Genomic DNA, 14,672 nt, shown 5'->3' with positions numbered 1-14,672 from the left:
TGCAGAGGGCGCCTTGAAAGAGGGCGACCTGGGGAGGGGCCTACCGGAAGAGGAGTGGCCCTGGGAGAGGGGTGTCAGGGGCGTCCTGGTAGTGGCGTCCTGGGAGATGGGCGTCATGGGAGAGTAACATCCTGGGAGAGAGGCGTTGTGGGAGAGGAGCATCATGGAAGAAAGACGCCATGGGAGAGTGGCATCCTGAGAGAAGGCCTTCTTTGGAGAGGGGAGTCTTGGGAGAGCGACGTCCAGGGAGAGGGCCATCCTGGGAGACGGGCGCCCTGCAGAGGAGTGCCAGGGGCGTCTTGGGGGAGACGTCATGGGAGAGGCACGCACTGGGAGAAGGAGCGCTCCGAGACCGGTACCCACGGACTGGGTACCCTGAGAGGGCCCTATCCCCAGAGAGCTACTCTGGAGCAGATCTACCCGTGAAAGGTCCACCTGCACAGCGATGCCCTGAAAGAGGGGTGCTCAAGCACAGCGCCCTACTGAGAAAACCAACTAGCAAAGTGATCCCTGGAGAGACAGCTTCTTGATGAATGGAGCCTTGTGGGGTGGAGGGTCATAGAGAAAAGCGTCACAGAGGCCGCGGATCGGCGCTTTGAAAAAGGGAATGCCCCGGGGAGTGTGCAACTCTAGGGGGGGGGGGGTCGCCTGACGAAGGTCACTCTGGACGCAGAGTCGGGGCGGCGTACCAGCCTCGTCCTTGACGGCCCAGACCAGCAGCTCGACGCAGGCGGCGTTCGCCTGGACGTTGAGCTTGTACTTGTTGACGGCCTGGAAGTTGTGTCGACGGTCGGCGGCCTCGGCCTCGTCCTGCTGCCGGCTCTGCAGCTCCGTCTGGCCCGACAGGAACAGGCCCTTGATGAACTCCTGCACGTCGCGGGTGAACGGCGCCGGCAGGTCTGAAACACAGGTGCACCGACGCGCGCGTGTGACACAAGGCGGTCAGGCAGACGTGACTGTGTCGACGAACGGCCTCACTTTTCTGAAGCAGCTACTTCGCTCGTCTGAGGTATGGCAATTTGCGTGGAGCATGCCACCTTTCAGAAACAAATGTCAGCTCAAATTACGACAGAAAAAAACCGTTAGAACACGAACCATCAACAAAGCATCGTTTGAAACCAGGCCAGTTCTATATCTCATAATTAAACGGCGGATCGTGAACGAAAAACAAAATCACAAGAACTAATCAGAGTTAGCAACAATGAAACGTGGCAGACATAAGCTCGAAGTGAGTATCATTTTACCGCCACGCAGGCAGATTACAGGTTAAAATCGAAACGGTGAAATCACAATGTAACAAGCACAAGCAGCCGAGCACGTCTTCAAACCTATCGCACGTCCTGGCTAATGGTCTGTACGGACACAGCAGCCGCAGAGTCCGGTGACAGGCCCACCCTCGACCTTGACAATTACATACTTTAGGACCCGGCTGTGAACCACCCCTATTGAACTTCTCACAGGCAGTCCAACTTAACATCCGAAGCCGATGACAAAGGAACAGGTAAGTCGACTTGCCGGTAAGTATGGCTTTTCTAACCATACCGCTAAACGAGACCTCCTCTTCCTCACCGCCACGACCACTCTCGAAACAAAGCATTATGGAAAGAAGCACAAAAGTACGCCCTTTGTTTTTGTCTTGCATACATTTAGCTGCAGGACATGCCAGCTCGAGTGTTGATGAGTTCAGGACTTTCGCTTAACACAGCTTTTTACGTGCACGCGGACAGGTGCCACGTTCGTCAGCGAACCTTCGGGACGATTGTGCTCGGCATGCCTGCAAAACCTGTACATCGGCATGCCTGCACAAACCTGTACATCCAAATTGTCTTCCATCTGGCTTTTATAATAGAGATGTGAACACAAAACATGACCCCACGCCTCTTTGCCGATCGGAGAGTAGGGACAGACCGGGGCGGTCGGGCCGGGCCGGGGCCGGGGCCGGGGCCGGGGCCGGGGCCGGGGCCGGGCGGGGCCGGGGCCGGGGCCGGGGCCGGGGCCGGGGCCGGGGCCGGGGGCCGGGGCCGGGGCCGGGGCCCGGTCGGCCGGGGCCGGGGCCGGGGCCGGGGCCCGTCGGCCGGGGCCGGGCCCGTCGGCCGGGGCCGGGGCCCGTCCGGCCGGGGCCGGGGCCCGTCGGCCGGGGCCGGGGCCCGTCGCCGGGGCCCGGGGCCGGGCCGGGCGGCCGGCCGGGCCGAGCGGTCCGGCAGCCGGTCGGCCGGGGGGGAGCGGCTGCCGGCGACGCCGCACCCGTCTGATTGCTGCAGCAGCTCCCTCAACAGGGCGGCGATCGTCAGGTTCAGGATCTCGTTGAACGTCTGGTAGGGGAAAATGGCGTTCGGCTCCGACGAGAAGACGTCGGTCGCTTGGTCATCTAGGAAGGTCAGCACGTCCTTCACCAGCAGGTACTTTGGCCAGGCTGAGCACTTCCTGTGGAGGAACATATCCGGCTCTAGCGAGCCGTCGTAACAAACAAAGAGCGCTTGTCACAAGCCAGTGAGGACAGGAGGAAGACAACGAGCTCCAGCGAGCCATGTCACCACCTCAAGACAATCAATCACCCTGGTCATGGCGCTCTTCGTGTCTCACAGTCAGTGCTAAACGTAACTGCCATCTTTAGGGTCCGGAATTCCGCTTGCACTACCGCTGTCACAACCTACATCGTGCTACTATACTGACAGTGCGGGCTTAACCATTTAAGTGGGTCACTAGAGACACGCTTCCCACTTATGCCAAATGCCACTTATAGCAAGGACCATGCATATAATAGTCTCAAGTACACTAACGACTTTTCCGGGCTGCCTGTAATCACGGTTGGTTACCCTTGTCTAATGGTTTGGAACACACAATTTGCGGGAGCATGAAGCAACCCTCCTCAAAGCCATTTGTTCAAAAAAGCGCAGCAGAAAACCGCGCACTGCGGTCGCATGCGTTTTGGGCAACCGCAAGCCAGATGGGCCACAGACCGCAGACCACAGACCACAAGGCCACAACCAGGTCCTCGACAGCCACAGCCGTGAGTGAGACTTTGAGTACGGATTAAGAGGGCTTAGCAGCGACCGACAGAGCTCAATGAAGCTATGTCGGACAAGGTCCGGCGCAGTGTCTGTCCGGCCCCGCTGACAGGAGGGGCGGCCCGTGTGATAGCTCAGTGTAGCGGTGTCGGACGAGGTCCGGCGCAGCGTCTGTCCGGCCCCGCTGACAAGAGGGGAGGCCCGTGCGATAGCTTAATGGCGCGATGTCGGACGAGGTCCGACGCAGCGTCTGTCCCGCCCCGCTGACAGGAGGGACGAGGCCGACCGCACCTCCAGCTGCTGCACGGAGAACACGAGCGGGTTCTTGCACTCGCGCTGCCCGGCCACGGCCGGCTGGCTCGGCTGAAAGCTGGAGCCGAACTTGCAGAAGTATTGGTACTGCGGGTCCAGGGGCACCGACGGTTGTGTGGCCAGCATCGGCGGCCGGGAACTGCGGCGGAGGCGCAGCACTCAGCCCAGCTCTCACGCACATCTTCACAGACACAGAGCAGCATCAGCCGTCAGCGGAGGCTGTCGTCTCCTGACAGGACATGCTGGCAGTCAAACGTCGTGGCCAGGCGGGTCAGTGATCTGACGTACTGGACGAGCCAGGAAGTGCGCCTCACAAGGTGACATCAGCGCAAGCCAGGTGGTCACAAAGCACCGTCATATCGACCACTGCAACATCTATAGCGGCCGCTGCCCTGAGCGGCAGCCACGCCAGCCCGCTCTCCGACATCACGCCCGCAGCCGGCTCGACGCGCGGCGTCGCCGCCAGACCGCCGAGCGGCCTCCCTGAGCCGAACCCCGCCCTCACCGGGGGTCGCGTCCCGACGGGCGCGACGTGTCCACCACGCTGAGGTCGGTGCCCGACGGGAAGTTGCTGCTCATGGAACGTGGGATGATGGAGCGGAAGTTGCTGAAGGAGCGCTTGGCCGGCCGGCTGTCGACGGGCGGCGGCGCCGGCGCTGCCGGCGGCGGCACCGGGCGCGGGAAGATACGCAAGAAGAGCGGCGGCTCCTGCACCGACGAGCGGCCGATGGCGCGCGCCAGGCCGATCAGCAGCGGCACCGTCGTCGCGCACAGCTGCACTGAGGACACACGCAGTTGGCGCCGTAACAGACGGCAATGGGACGTTGTGGCGGCGACGCGCAAGCAGTCCAGACGAGCTACACTCGCTACTAGTTCAGCGGTACAACTGTAGCACCTGGGGGGGGGGGGGGGGGGGGGGGGGGGGGGGGACGGGAGTCGTGGAGAGCCGGTGGAAATAGGTCACCGTTAAAACACCCCGTGGGCGTGGGCGAGATCAAATGGTATTCTCGCCAGCCCCCTAGCGTTTCGGTTATAGTTTTCTTGCGTAGACCGTGGAGGCGAAAGGTCCTCTTTGGCTCGATTTGGTTTGATGCTACCATCCCAAATTACTCACACCACATGCTAGGTTAGGGCAGGTTAGGTTAGGTTAGCTTATGTTAAGTTCAGTTAAGTTAAGTTAAGTTAAGTTAGGCTAGGCTAGGCTAGGCTAGGCTGGGCTAGGCTGGGCTAAGTTAGTTTAGGGCGTAAGGTTAGGTAAGGTTGGCTTGGGATGGGTAAGGTTAGGTTAGGTTCCCTCGCGTGTTCCGTACTACCGCAGGCGACATCTGCTCACCTCTGGCGGACATGGGGCCGATGTCGGGGCTGTCGCGGCGCGCGCGCACCGCGCCCACCAAGTCGGCGAACACGCGCACCTGGGCGGCCAGGATGGCCGAGCGCTTGTCGGGCCGCTGCGCCGCCACGTCCGACAGCGCCGTGGCCAGGCAGAACGCGAACCGCTCGCTGGAAGGGTGCCCTGGCGGTGCACGCGACGCCGGCCGTCAACCACGACGCAACGACGGCATTCGGTGGGACCAATGATCCATGGAAAGATACCAATTTCAAAACTAGCATCCGAGATGAGCACATAGTTTGTGAATGGTTCAGAGCCACTGTGCCTTATATTCTTGAGTTGCACTCACAAGATAAGGCAGCATAACTTCTGCTCAGAGACAGCTTATTTCAGTCATATGGAGCAGCAAAGGAGAAATACAGTGTCTGCTATAAACCCACGCGAGCCGTTGTAATATGACCTTTATAAACCTCACACACAGCCGTGACGGTGACCTTGTGTAATTGCAGTGACCGCGGTGAACCCGGTGCTCACGGTCAGAGAGGTGGATGCGGAAGTCCTCGAAGCGCGTGGCACGCGGCAGGGCGCTGAGCAGCTCGAGCAGGCGCGGCAAGATGACGTCCAGGTGCTGCAGGCGCGACTCAAGCAGGAAGATGGCCAGCGCCCAGACGGCCTCCTGGCCGCGTCGGCCCACTTGGAACGGGCCCTCGGCCGGCACCGTCGGCAGCAGGCTGATGAGGCGCGCCACCTGACCAGCAAGGTACACCGACATGTCACAGAGTGCAGAGGATGGCCCTGGCTGTGTCGCTGCTAAGTTCGTCGCCGCAGCACGACATAGTGGACACGAGCAGACTTGGTCTTTGCCACTGTCTGGTCAGTCATTACCGCAGGGCACAGCACAGCATGCACAAGCATGCCTGGGCTGTGCCACTGTCTGGTCAGCAACTATAACAAGGAAGAGCATACACATGCCACCTTTAAATGCCTGGCCAATCACTACTGCAAGGCACAGAGCATACAAGGCCCAGGTGTTTCACTCTTTGCTTAATCTCTACAAAGGAGCTTTGCACTGACAGACATGGCCATCGTATGGCTACTCAATCCCCACGTGCAGAGCAATTATGCGCCAACGTGTCATGTCTGGAGCATCCAATATGGCTGTGTGCATGGCATGACAGTGCATGACATTTGAATAACAATTGCTGAGAAGAAATGGACAAAAGCATCAGTTATGAGCTGGTAAGCACACAAACTACAGCAATCATACCAGCGCTACTCCGCTCACGCATTCGTTTGACTGAGCACTGAGAAGCACCTGGAACGAGCGGAAGGGAAGCAACAAAGCCGAGCGGGCGCGTGCTGAACGGTGGAACCGGGGGCAGCTCTGCCCGGTCACCTGCCCAGGCCGGCCGCCTCCCCGTCCAGCTGCCCGGGGATCATAAGCTCGGGACAAGAAGGCGGTAGGGCGCGGACCGTGACACGGGCGTTCAGCTTTACGGAATTCCGGAGTATCAGCACTATGTGCTTCGTGAATGCGGTGCTGCAATGCCTAAACAACACCCGCGCCCTGCGTGACTACATTCTATGAAGCGAGTGCTCCAGACATCAACACGACCAGCTTCACCATGAAGGATGCTCTCATAAGGGTGTTTGCCACGCTAATGCGGGGCCTATGGAAGACCTCAGATGATAGCGGCCAGGTGCTGACCACCTCTTTGTTGAAGGTACAGTTACAGTAGTTCACGGCCCGATTCTAGGCCATCAGCGACAGGACGCACGAGAGTTCCCCAGATACCTGCTGGAGGGTTTGTACGAAGACGTAAATCGAGTCAACAACCAACCCAAGCCACAACCGCCCTCATCGATGACAGCCTCAGTGCTAGCCAGAAACTGCTTGAGGCCTGGAAACGCTTTCCGGTCCATGAAAAACTCAAAAACAAAAGTTAGTGGCCTGCTTATCGGACAGCTCGAGTCCGCGTTGCGAAACATGGTGTGCGGCCATGCATCCGTGACATTTGACCTGGTCTGAGCCCTGAGCCTGCCAATCCCATGCATAACGGGCCAGGTACAATTGCGGGACTGCTTGAACCTCTTTACCATGGAAAATGTGCTTGACAGAGAAAAAAGCCATCATGCTCCATGTGCCAGAAGCATCAAGCACCAGTGCTCCAAGAACTCCATGATTTAGAGATTCCCATGCATCCTTGTAGTGCACCTGAAAGGGTTCTTGCTGCAGCAGGATCCATACAGACAAGCTCCATGCCACTGTGGGCTTCTCTGCCAGTAGTCTGGACCTGTCATCATACTCTGCTGTACTGGGAGACTAGAAGTAAAACCTGAATGGCATGACACACCATTCTTGTGTCATAGTGCACAAGGCCACTACATGGCCCACTATAAACACCACTATTTGGGAGTCTGGTAAATATAATGTATGCACCATGCTAAAAGCTGTGAAGCATGCATGTTGTTCTTTGAGCTGGCATTGAAGCATGCATGCTGTTCTTTCAGATGGCATGCAGCCAACTCCATAACTTCCTGCATGACCTCTCCCAGTCTACACACCCTGCAAATCAAATCATTCACTCCATACCTTATCCATCTTAGCATTCTTCTGCCCTGCTAGTGCCCTGGCCAAGTGTTGTGTGGCCTTCGCGAAGAAGTTCCGCTCTCCATCTATGGTGTTTGCCATTGCAGCTGGACCTGTAATACAATGACAAACTAATTGCACAAAACTATTTAACAAACAAGATGACAATACCAGAATGCAGTCATATTTCCCTTGTGCTACCTCATGGGATGTAAAAGCCAGGTGTGAAAGCACAGCACTGGTGTAAGGACTAAGTGATAAATGAATGCTTGGCAAGAAATGTGATTGACATTAAGCACAAGCCTTATCAATTTTGTTTGGAAAAAAGCTTGCAAACAGCTTGATCAATGATTGAGTTAATATTAGAAGTTGGAAAGGCAAGAAAATCAATACATTGCAAGGTTTGGGTTTGTACACAGTTTGTAAGTGGCCATGTATGGTAGCACAATAATCCTAAAAGCATAGTGACAAAAAATATGACCCACAAATATGTTTTTGCTACTCAAACTATGCATGCTATTATTTCCAGCATCTTAGAAGCATCTAAATTAGTACAATTCGTCTGTGGTCGGAAGCAATGCAAAAGAAACTAGAGTTTCACTCCAGCATAATCCCGCCTGAAATGACGACTTGGTGCGTATGACTGAGCTAGTTTACTTCAAAACTCAATGCTTCACGGTACCGTAGTTCATGGTTGGCGATATTATGCTCGCAGCATTTTGTAACACTTTTAATTAGCACTACTTCCACTGTTCACGATAACTCCAACTATGGACATATGCCGCCTCTCGGTCGATCATGTACGGATTACGTAGAACGCCCCAAACAAAACACGAATAGAATTCACCACTTTTGTCGCTGCCGCGGCGTTTTGAAGTTATCTGGATATCCGGGGCGGGGAGGATAAATAAAGTGTTAACAAGCTCTGCTAATAGTTCTGCTAAAATAAGCTCCTGAGATTTGTTGACGTGACGAGAGGAAACCTCACATTATGTACTTTAAGTGGTGCAGGCAGGGGGAGGGGCACAACAGGCGCGTGCTCCCCTTAGTTCACGAGGGGCTCAAAAGGTCCCATAGGACCGACGATTACGGTCTTTGAGGGCCCGAAGGACCCGAAGAGATGGCCGAAGGTAGTAATAGAGGTCGCGGTCCGGCAGGCCAGACCCCCCCCCCCCTTCCCCCAATGACAGCCAGAGGTCCTTTGCGCTGACTGGGGCATCCTGATCCGATGACGGCCTCTATGTCGGTAAGACACCACTAGTACCGGACAGTCCGCTCCGTATCGGTCTGGACGTGGGGGCCCATTTCCCAAGCAGGGACAAGGCCGGGCCGGCAATTTGCATCGATCGGGGCTCCCCGGGTTAATGAGGGGCCCCTGTGTCAGTCGAGGGACCCACAGTGCCTACAAGAGGGTTCCGTGTTGGTAAGGTGTCACGAGTCGGCCAGAGACAGTGTTCGGGTGGGCCCGAAGGGGCCCCCTCGAACACTGACGAGCGAGGGTCAGATTGGAAGGCTTAAGGGGCTGAGGGTCCCGAACGACTGACTGCAGGTCACATTAAGACTCCCGGTGCGTAGACCGGGACCTTATATGTCAGTCAGGAGCCTCCTCCAGCGACTGAGAACCACCTTGGATAATGCAGTCCCCTATTTCGGCCAGAGGGTACCGACACCGAGCAGTTGGCTCCGCGTTGTTTTGGGTTCCGCGGACCACTTCCCGAGCAGCAGGAAGACCGGAACCCGCGAGTGGCATTGGTCTGGGTTCTTAAAGCAATGAGGGACCCCTGGTCGGTCGGGTCTAAAGTGCCTGACAGGTGTTCCTGTGTCGGTTAGGGGTCCCGAATGAGCCAGGGGAACATTTGCTGAACGCGGGCAGCGACTGGACCCCGAATGTCAGAGGACCTCTTACGTTGTTTGAGCCCTCTGGAAATGTAATGAAATGTGAGAGCTTATGATGGCTGCGCGGTGAGACAATGGAGGGCCCTGCGGCAGTGAAAGCTTCCAGTACGTAACAGGGCGCTTGATCCCATTTTAATTGAGGGCCCGTTGAGCCGAACTGGAGTCTATGTGCCAATGATTTGACCACCTGCGGGCCAGGGGGGTGACTAATGTATAATGCCTCCTCCCAAGGGCCTCCAGATCGATCGGGGACCCATGCCTATGTGTCGCCGGAATGGCAGCCGATAGATATCCCACGCTGGCGAAATGCCCCTTCAGACATTGACCGGGAACGAAGACACGTTCCCTTGTGTTTTACCCAAGGGCCTCTTGGCCAGAAAAGGTAAGGCTTTTCATTGGAATGTGATAGAATGCATCAAAGGGTAGTCAAAAATCAAGAAAAGCCCACCCTATGCTTGCCTATGAACGTCCATCCCTTGGCAAAATCGGCATGCGAGGCAAACTAACCAAACAATTTTGACTGTGCGCGCAACCGATCTTAGGGGCGAGAGCAGCTGGGCAGCTTGCAGTTCCCATGAAACCGGACGGCGTTGGTCGCTGCAGATAAAACAGGCAGCAGGCGGCGGACTCGCGAGAACAACCGTCGTGAAATGATGCTTTCGAAAGCCTTCAAATTCAAGTCGCATTTCATGCCGTTTAAAAGACTTGATCTGAGCGTGCGTTTCACCTTAATAATTTTCAGGTCGTCCTCTGAACAGATTAACAGTTATGGCGACACAAAAAATAGAGATACGTCCGTTGCCCTCTGAGATCCAACACCAGATTCCAGCACTATTTCGCGGCGCTGTAGATGCTAATCCGTCCCTGTTATCAATCTAAAAATCGCACGGGTGAATATCCTCAAGGACTGCCTTCTAAACGCATGAACTGATTTCATAGAGCGTTCAGAGGAACTTCCTTCAGTTGCTCAGTTAACTCTATTTTGATCTACAGTCAACGTTCACGAAGTCCTCAATGTCTCAGCAGAACCGAGAAAACCTATGATAAAGCCTCTGAGGTCTATCGGTTCAGAAACAGTCCACTTAATCGCTGCAAAACACATCGCACCGGCGATCCACTTATTTTAAGGTCATTACACGCCCACTTCTTTTAGTTTATGACCTCAAAAGGCGAACAGACTTATTTCTTGTCGTGTGTTTCATGGCCTCTGCTTCAGCTACAGTTAAAACTAAAAATTAAGCGAAAAAACCATGCCAGTTTGAAATCAAGTGAGCTAAATTTGGGGAATTCATTTCGGGGGACCTTCTCACCACCAGGTGGCACTTTCTGAGCGCTGTGCCCTCCACGCCACCCCCAGCCAAGGCTCTGGCTGTGCCCCTGTGTGCCTTTGGTATCAATCAAGCAGGAGGAACATGACCAAGCTAGGAAAGATGGGGCGTGGATTACATCGGTTCAAAGGTTATCTAGTCGTCAAATACCGGACAGAATTGAGGGTTTCGAAACGATCAGCGATCCAAAAACAGCAAAGATTCTGAAACATTTGCAATGATTAACAATATTTTCGACATATTTCAGAGGCCAGGGCGTTCTGGAGAGAGTTCATGTGCCCAAAATGGTCAGGACAACCTTGAGGCGAATGATAGTGATGCCGCCTTGGTATGACTAACATGGTCGTGGGCTCCAGATGGTTAGGTGTTCCGGAGGAGAGGCGGCAGATCCAAGTCCGAAGTCGCCAAGGATGGGCTACGACGTCTAGAAAATTTGTAAAGCCTGTGACGCATTGCAAAGAGTGGACCCCTCATTAACAAAATGCTGACTTTAAAATCGTTGGTTAAATAGATAGCGGTAGTGTTCTAGCCGTCATTTCACTCCTGGCCGTTCCAGATGTAAGCCGTAGACATTGTCAGCAATTAGAGGGAGTGTCCCACCTTTGGGACATATTTTTAAAAACGCATACTCTAGTAAAACCTCAGAACCAGTTACGTCTGATGATAGCACTGGGTGGTGTCACTGCAGCGCCGTCAAGACATAATAAGGATCTCAGCCTTGAATATCCTCGAGTTCAGTTGAGCTGTCAACGCTATGCAACAGCACCACGCTTCCTTCCTGCAAATGTCGCGACCACCGTTGTATAACAAACACCGTGGAATCTCTACTGGTGCGAATAAAAGAGCGTTTGTGTTTGGCTCAGCGGGTAGGAAGGGCCTTTCACCGAGAAGCACATTGGTCGAAGTGAATCACTGTGCGCCACTTTGGACCAGTTTGTCACCTGCGACCATGTGATGCTTCCCAAAGACGAAGCGCGCCTCGAAAAGGGGCGCGTGGTAAACGCCATGGAGGAGAAACCAAAGCCATAGCATTACTCTTTTTTGAATTCGCAGGATAATAGCCTCATGTTCGCATAAATGTTTGTCCAAACAGTGTGGTTGAAATAAACGAAAAGGACGATAAGATGAAAAATAGGACAAAGGACGCATCCCTGTCGACACAAAATCTGAATCGTTGTCACGTAATGGTAAGGTCATGGTAAAATGATAAAATGGTTGATGTCAATAAAATTGACCCCCTTTATAGCGTGGGACACCGAAATTCAAATGGAATACATAAAAAATTTCCATTTAAAGTGTGATCTGTCTAACACTGATCACGGGACCGAAGCTTAACCAATCTTTGCTCGGCGCGCTGCAGACGAATGTATCCAGCGTGGGTTTAGTAAACTTTTCACATTAGGCCGAAACAGGCTAAATGTGGCATATCGTTTCAAATGCTAAAGGGTTACCAATTAGCATGCAAACCGCTGGTAGACAGTTAACTTTATTAATACTTCCATCCCGTGCAGAGATCAACACAAAAGTTAGGGCGTCCAAAAATCTGGCGGATTTAATACCGCGCCGGGCGCGTGGCAAGCAACCATATTATTTCTCCATTTCTCATGCCAAGCATCTATATTCATTATGTCATTAAGGGAAACATTTAGGCACCAGCTTGGCATATGGAGCAAGTTAGTCAATTATGAATATTTCAGGGCGCACCATTTATTCATATTATTTCTGCGGTAAAGCCGGGCGCGCAGCGGGAGCTCGTATATGAAGCCATTATGCCTCCATAACAAAGTAGCAGCGGTTCATAACGATAAATCCGCGGATCGTCGCCGAAAGCCCCGCAAAGCGATTGGGTAATGATAATGGCGGGCCGTGAGGCTGGCAGGGCGGCGCCAGCACGGAGGCGCGCGCCGGCGTATACCGACACACAGGCGCGCCACCAGTATGCCGACACGGGAGCGTGCTGTTGCCGAGACTTACCACGGCGAATGTCGACAATGAGACACATGTAAAGAGCAGCAGCACGGAGATACATCGTATGGATGACGGCAACGCAGAAACACGTTGGTGAGCGTCGTGGCGGATGCCGACATGATAAATGGTGGTGAATGGTGCCATTCACCACAGGCGAATGCCGATGGCAAATACGAGCACGGATATAGGCCATGGAAAATGTCAACGCCAAGACATGCCATGGCGACTACTGACACAAAGTCACGCCGCAGTCGACACCAACGCGAGACATTAGTACTAGCACACAGACATACCTTCCTGAATGCCGGCACAGAGGCACACCAATCAGCGGACATCGACGCCAAGACGCGCCATGGTGAATACCGACGCAGAAATTTGTCATGGTGGATGCTTGAGATAGACGCTCTTGTTTCTGATGCGGGCAGGACATGAATTTATATACTTTCGGCGGGGGGGGGGGGCTGAGTCCGCAATGCCGACTGCAACCTCCCCCTACCAATGCTCATTTCAGCCCTCAATGCATACAAACAAAAGAGAATGCCGGGCCAAAAAAAATCAGAAAAATATATTGATTGTGAATACGCTAGGAACCTAGACACATCGCTCTGAATATCATGCTCATTTTGTACCAAACAGTATCCTATTGGTAACCAATGTGTGTCATTTCAACTCCCTTTCTTCATTTCATCTCATTTTGGTTTTATCAACTCATCCATATGTTGGGCCGGTATGCAAACGTTTGACAAGTTGTTCACATGATTACGTCCGGATGAAGATAGAGAACAAATACTGCACTGTGCGAAAGCTTTTGTAAGTACAGGGTACACGAGATAGAAGTTAATTCATGTTTCTCTCAATAGCGGCAGGTGTATTTGTTGCACAATCGTGACTGTAGTGCCATACGACTACCTATTGCACGGCAAAACACAATCAACGACAGCGGTAGACCTCAGTGATTCCATATTTTTTAGATCGAAAGGACACTGAAGAAGGCCCTCCTCGTGGTTCAGGAGGCGCAGCAGCTGAACCTGCTGCGCTCGTCTGGTCGATTGTCTGCTGCGATGCGTCCCACCCATCACCGCAGATGATGCGTCTTAAGTATGAAGGTGACCTTGGGCTTCTGATGGTTCGCCGGCTTGTCTACGTGGACACGGGTCTTGAGTTTACCCCACAGCATGGATTCCAGAGGCAATAGGTCGGGCAGGTGATGAGCCATAGTATGTGCATCCCATCGAAATGGTCCGCGAGCCAATACACTGAAGCTCGTGCGGTGTCGCTTCGGCCTGGAGAGCCACTTCTCGTCCCCATCGGTCCTGTGAGGCTGCTCCACGGCCGTCCAGAAGGGCATCAGAGCGGTCGCGATGTAGCGGTCTGAGGTGGTTTTGATGGGATAATTGTTTTCGTCCTTAAAAGGACATCCTCTGTAGAGCCATGATTTGAGGAGTGTGAAATCACTGGTGGTTACGTTAATGTTTTTTGGTCTCGTTTTAACAGTGCAGGGTCATTTAAGCCCCATCGCAGCCTCGCTTGTGCAAGAAATACCCTTGTGACGCTGTTAACTAAAGCGTTGGTTAGCTTTTACCTGGGGTACCTTTATGACCGGTAGTTTCGCACAGGCACAGTCTGTTTATTTCTCCTTTCTACGACTTCTTTGCGAATATTATGCATTGTTAAACCGAGAACTTGCAGCACAACCGGGGACCTCACTCAGTGTTCCGTATGTCCGTCCTCACGGAAAAGGGGATACTTTAACGCGTCCACGTCCAAACCGCTGAGGATGAGAAGATTACACGCCGGTCTTCCCATTTGTTGATGTAAGACATGGCGGATCAAGAGGACAAGGACACTAGGGGGCACGTGCATCTCTCCCGCTGATCAAAAGGTAAGACATCCCTAGAGGTATTTGCGCCCTTCTATGGCGTCGCTTCTAAAAGTGTGCCCGCCACGGATCGGAAAAGTGGCAAGGTGTTTAATGATCATGAAGACCTAAAGGGTCCGCTGCGTTGGAGGAGGGGAAAAGGCGTCACTAAGGTTAAGAGGGCGCCCATGTCGTAGGAAAATATGTCCAGAAGTCTAGAAGGATGCCCTAAACGTCATAAGCCCCGGACTGGAGGGGCGCTCTCCAAGGACTTATTCGGGCGTACCCGTCGTCTGTGTCCGGAGGGTGAGAAGGACGCCCTTAAAGGAAGCGTTCCACCTTCGCATGGGGGTTCGAACTGAAATGGCCATTGTAGCATGCG

General features: G+C 53.9%; 1 protein-coding gene across 1 annotated transcript in view; it reads right to left on the bottom strand.

The window, feature by feature from the left end:
- The window catches only part of LOC119112297 (phosphatidylinositol 4-kinase alpha-like), a 47,520-nt gene extending 39,489 nt beyond the window's left edge, over positions 1–8,031 (bottom strand). Inside the window, 9 exon segments of the mRNA XM_037236409.1 lie at positions 690–899; positions 2,240–2,405; positions 2,407–2,424; positions 3,300–3,459; positions 3,826–4,099; positions 4,654–4,833; positions 5,185–5,398; positions 7,244–7,353; positions 7,923–8,031. Coding sequence (XP_037092304.1) covers positions 690–899; positions 2,240–2,405; positions 2,407–2,424; positions 3,300–3,459; positions 3,826–4,099; positions 4,654–4,833; positions 5,185–5,398; positions 7,244–7,353; positions 7,923–7,932 — 1,342 coding nt within the window. The 5' untranslated portion in view covers positions 7,933–8,031.
- Positions 8,032–14,672: the final 6,641 nt, after the last annotated feature.

This window comes from Pollicipes pollicipes, unplaced genomic scaffold (assembly GCF_011947565.3).
Source record: "Pollicipes pollicipes isolate AB1234 unplaced genomic scaffold, Ppol_2.1 Scaffold_7261;HRSCAF=8764_pilon_pilon_pilon, whole genome shotgun sequence".
Taxonomy (NCBI): Eukaryota; Metazoa; Arthropoda; class Thecostraca; order Pollicipedomorpha; family Pollicipedidae; genus Pollicipes; species Pollicipes pollicipes.
Note: the sequence above shows the minus strand (reverse complement) of the source record. Positions and strands in the feature narration are given on the sequence as shown.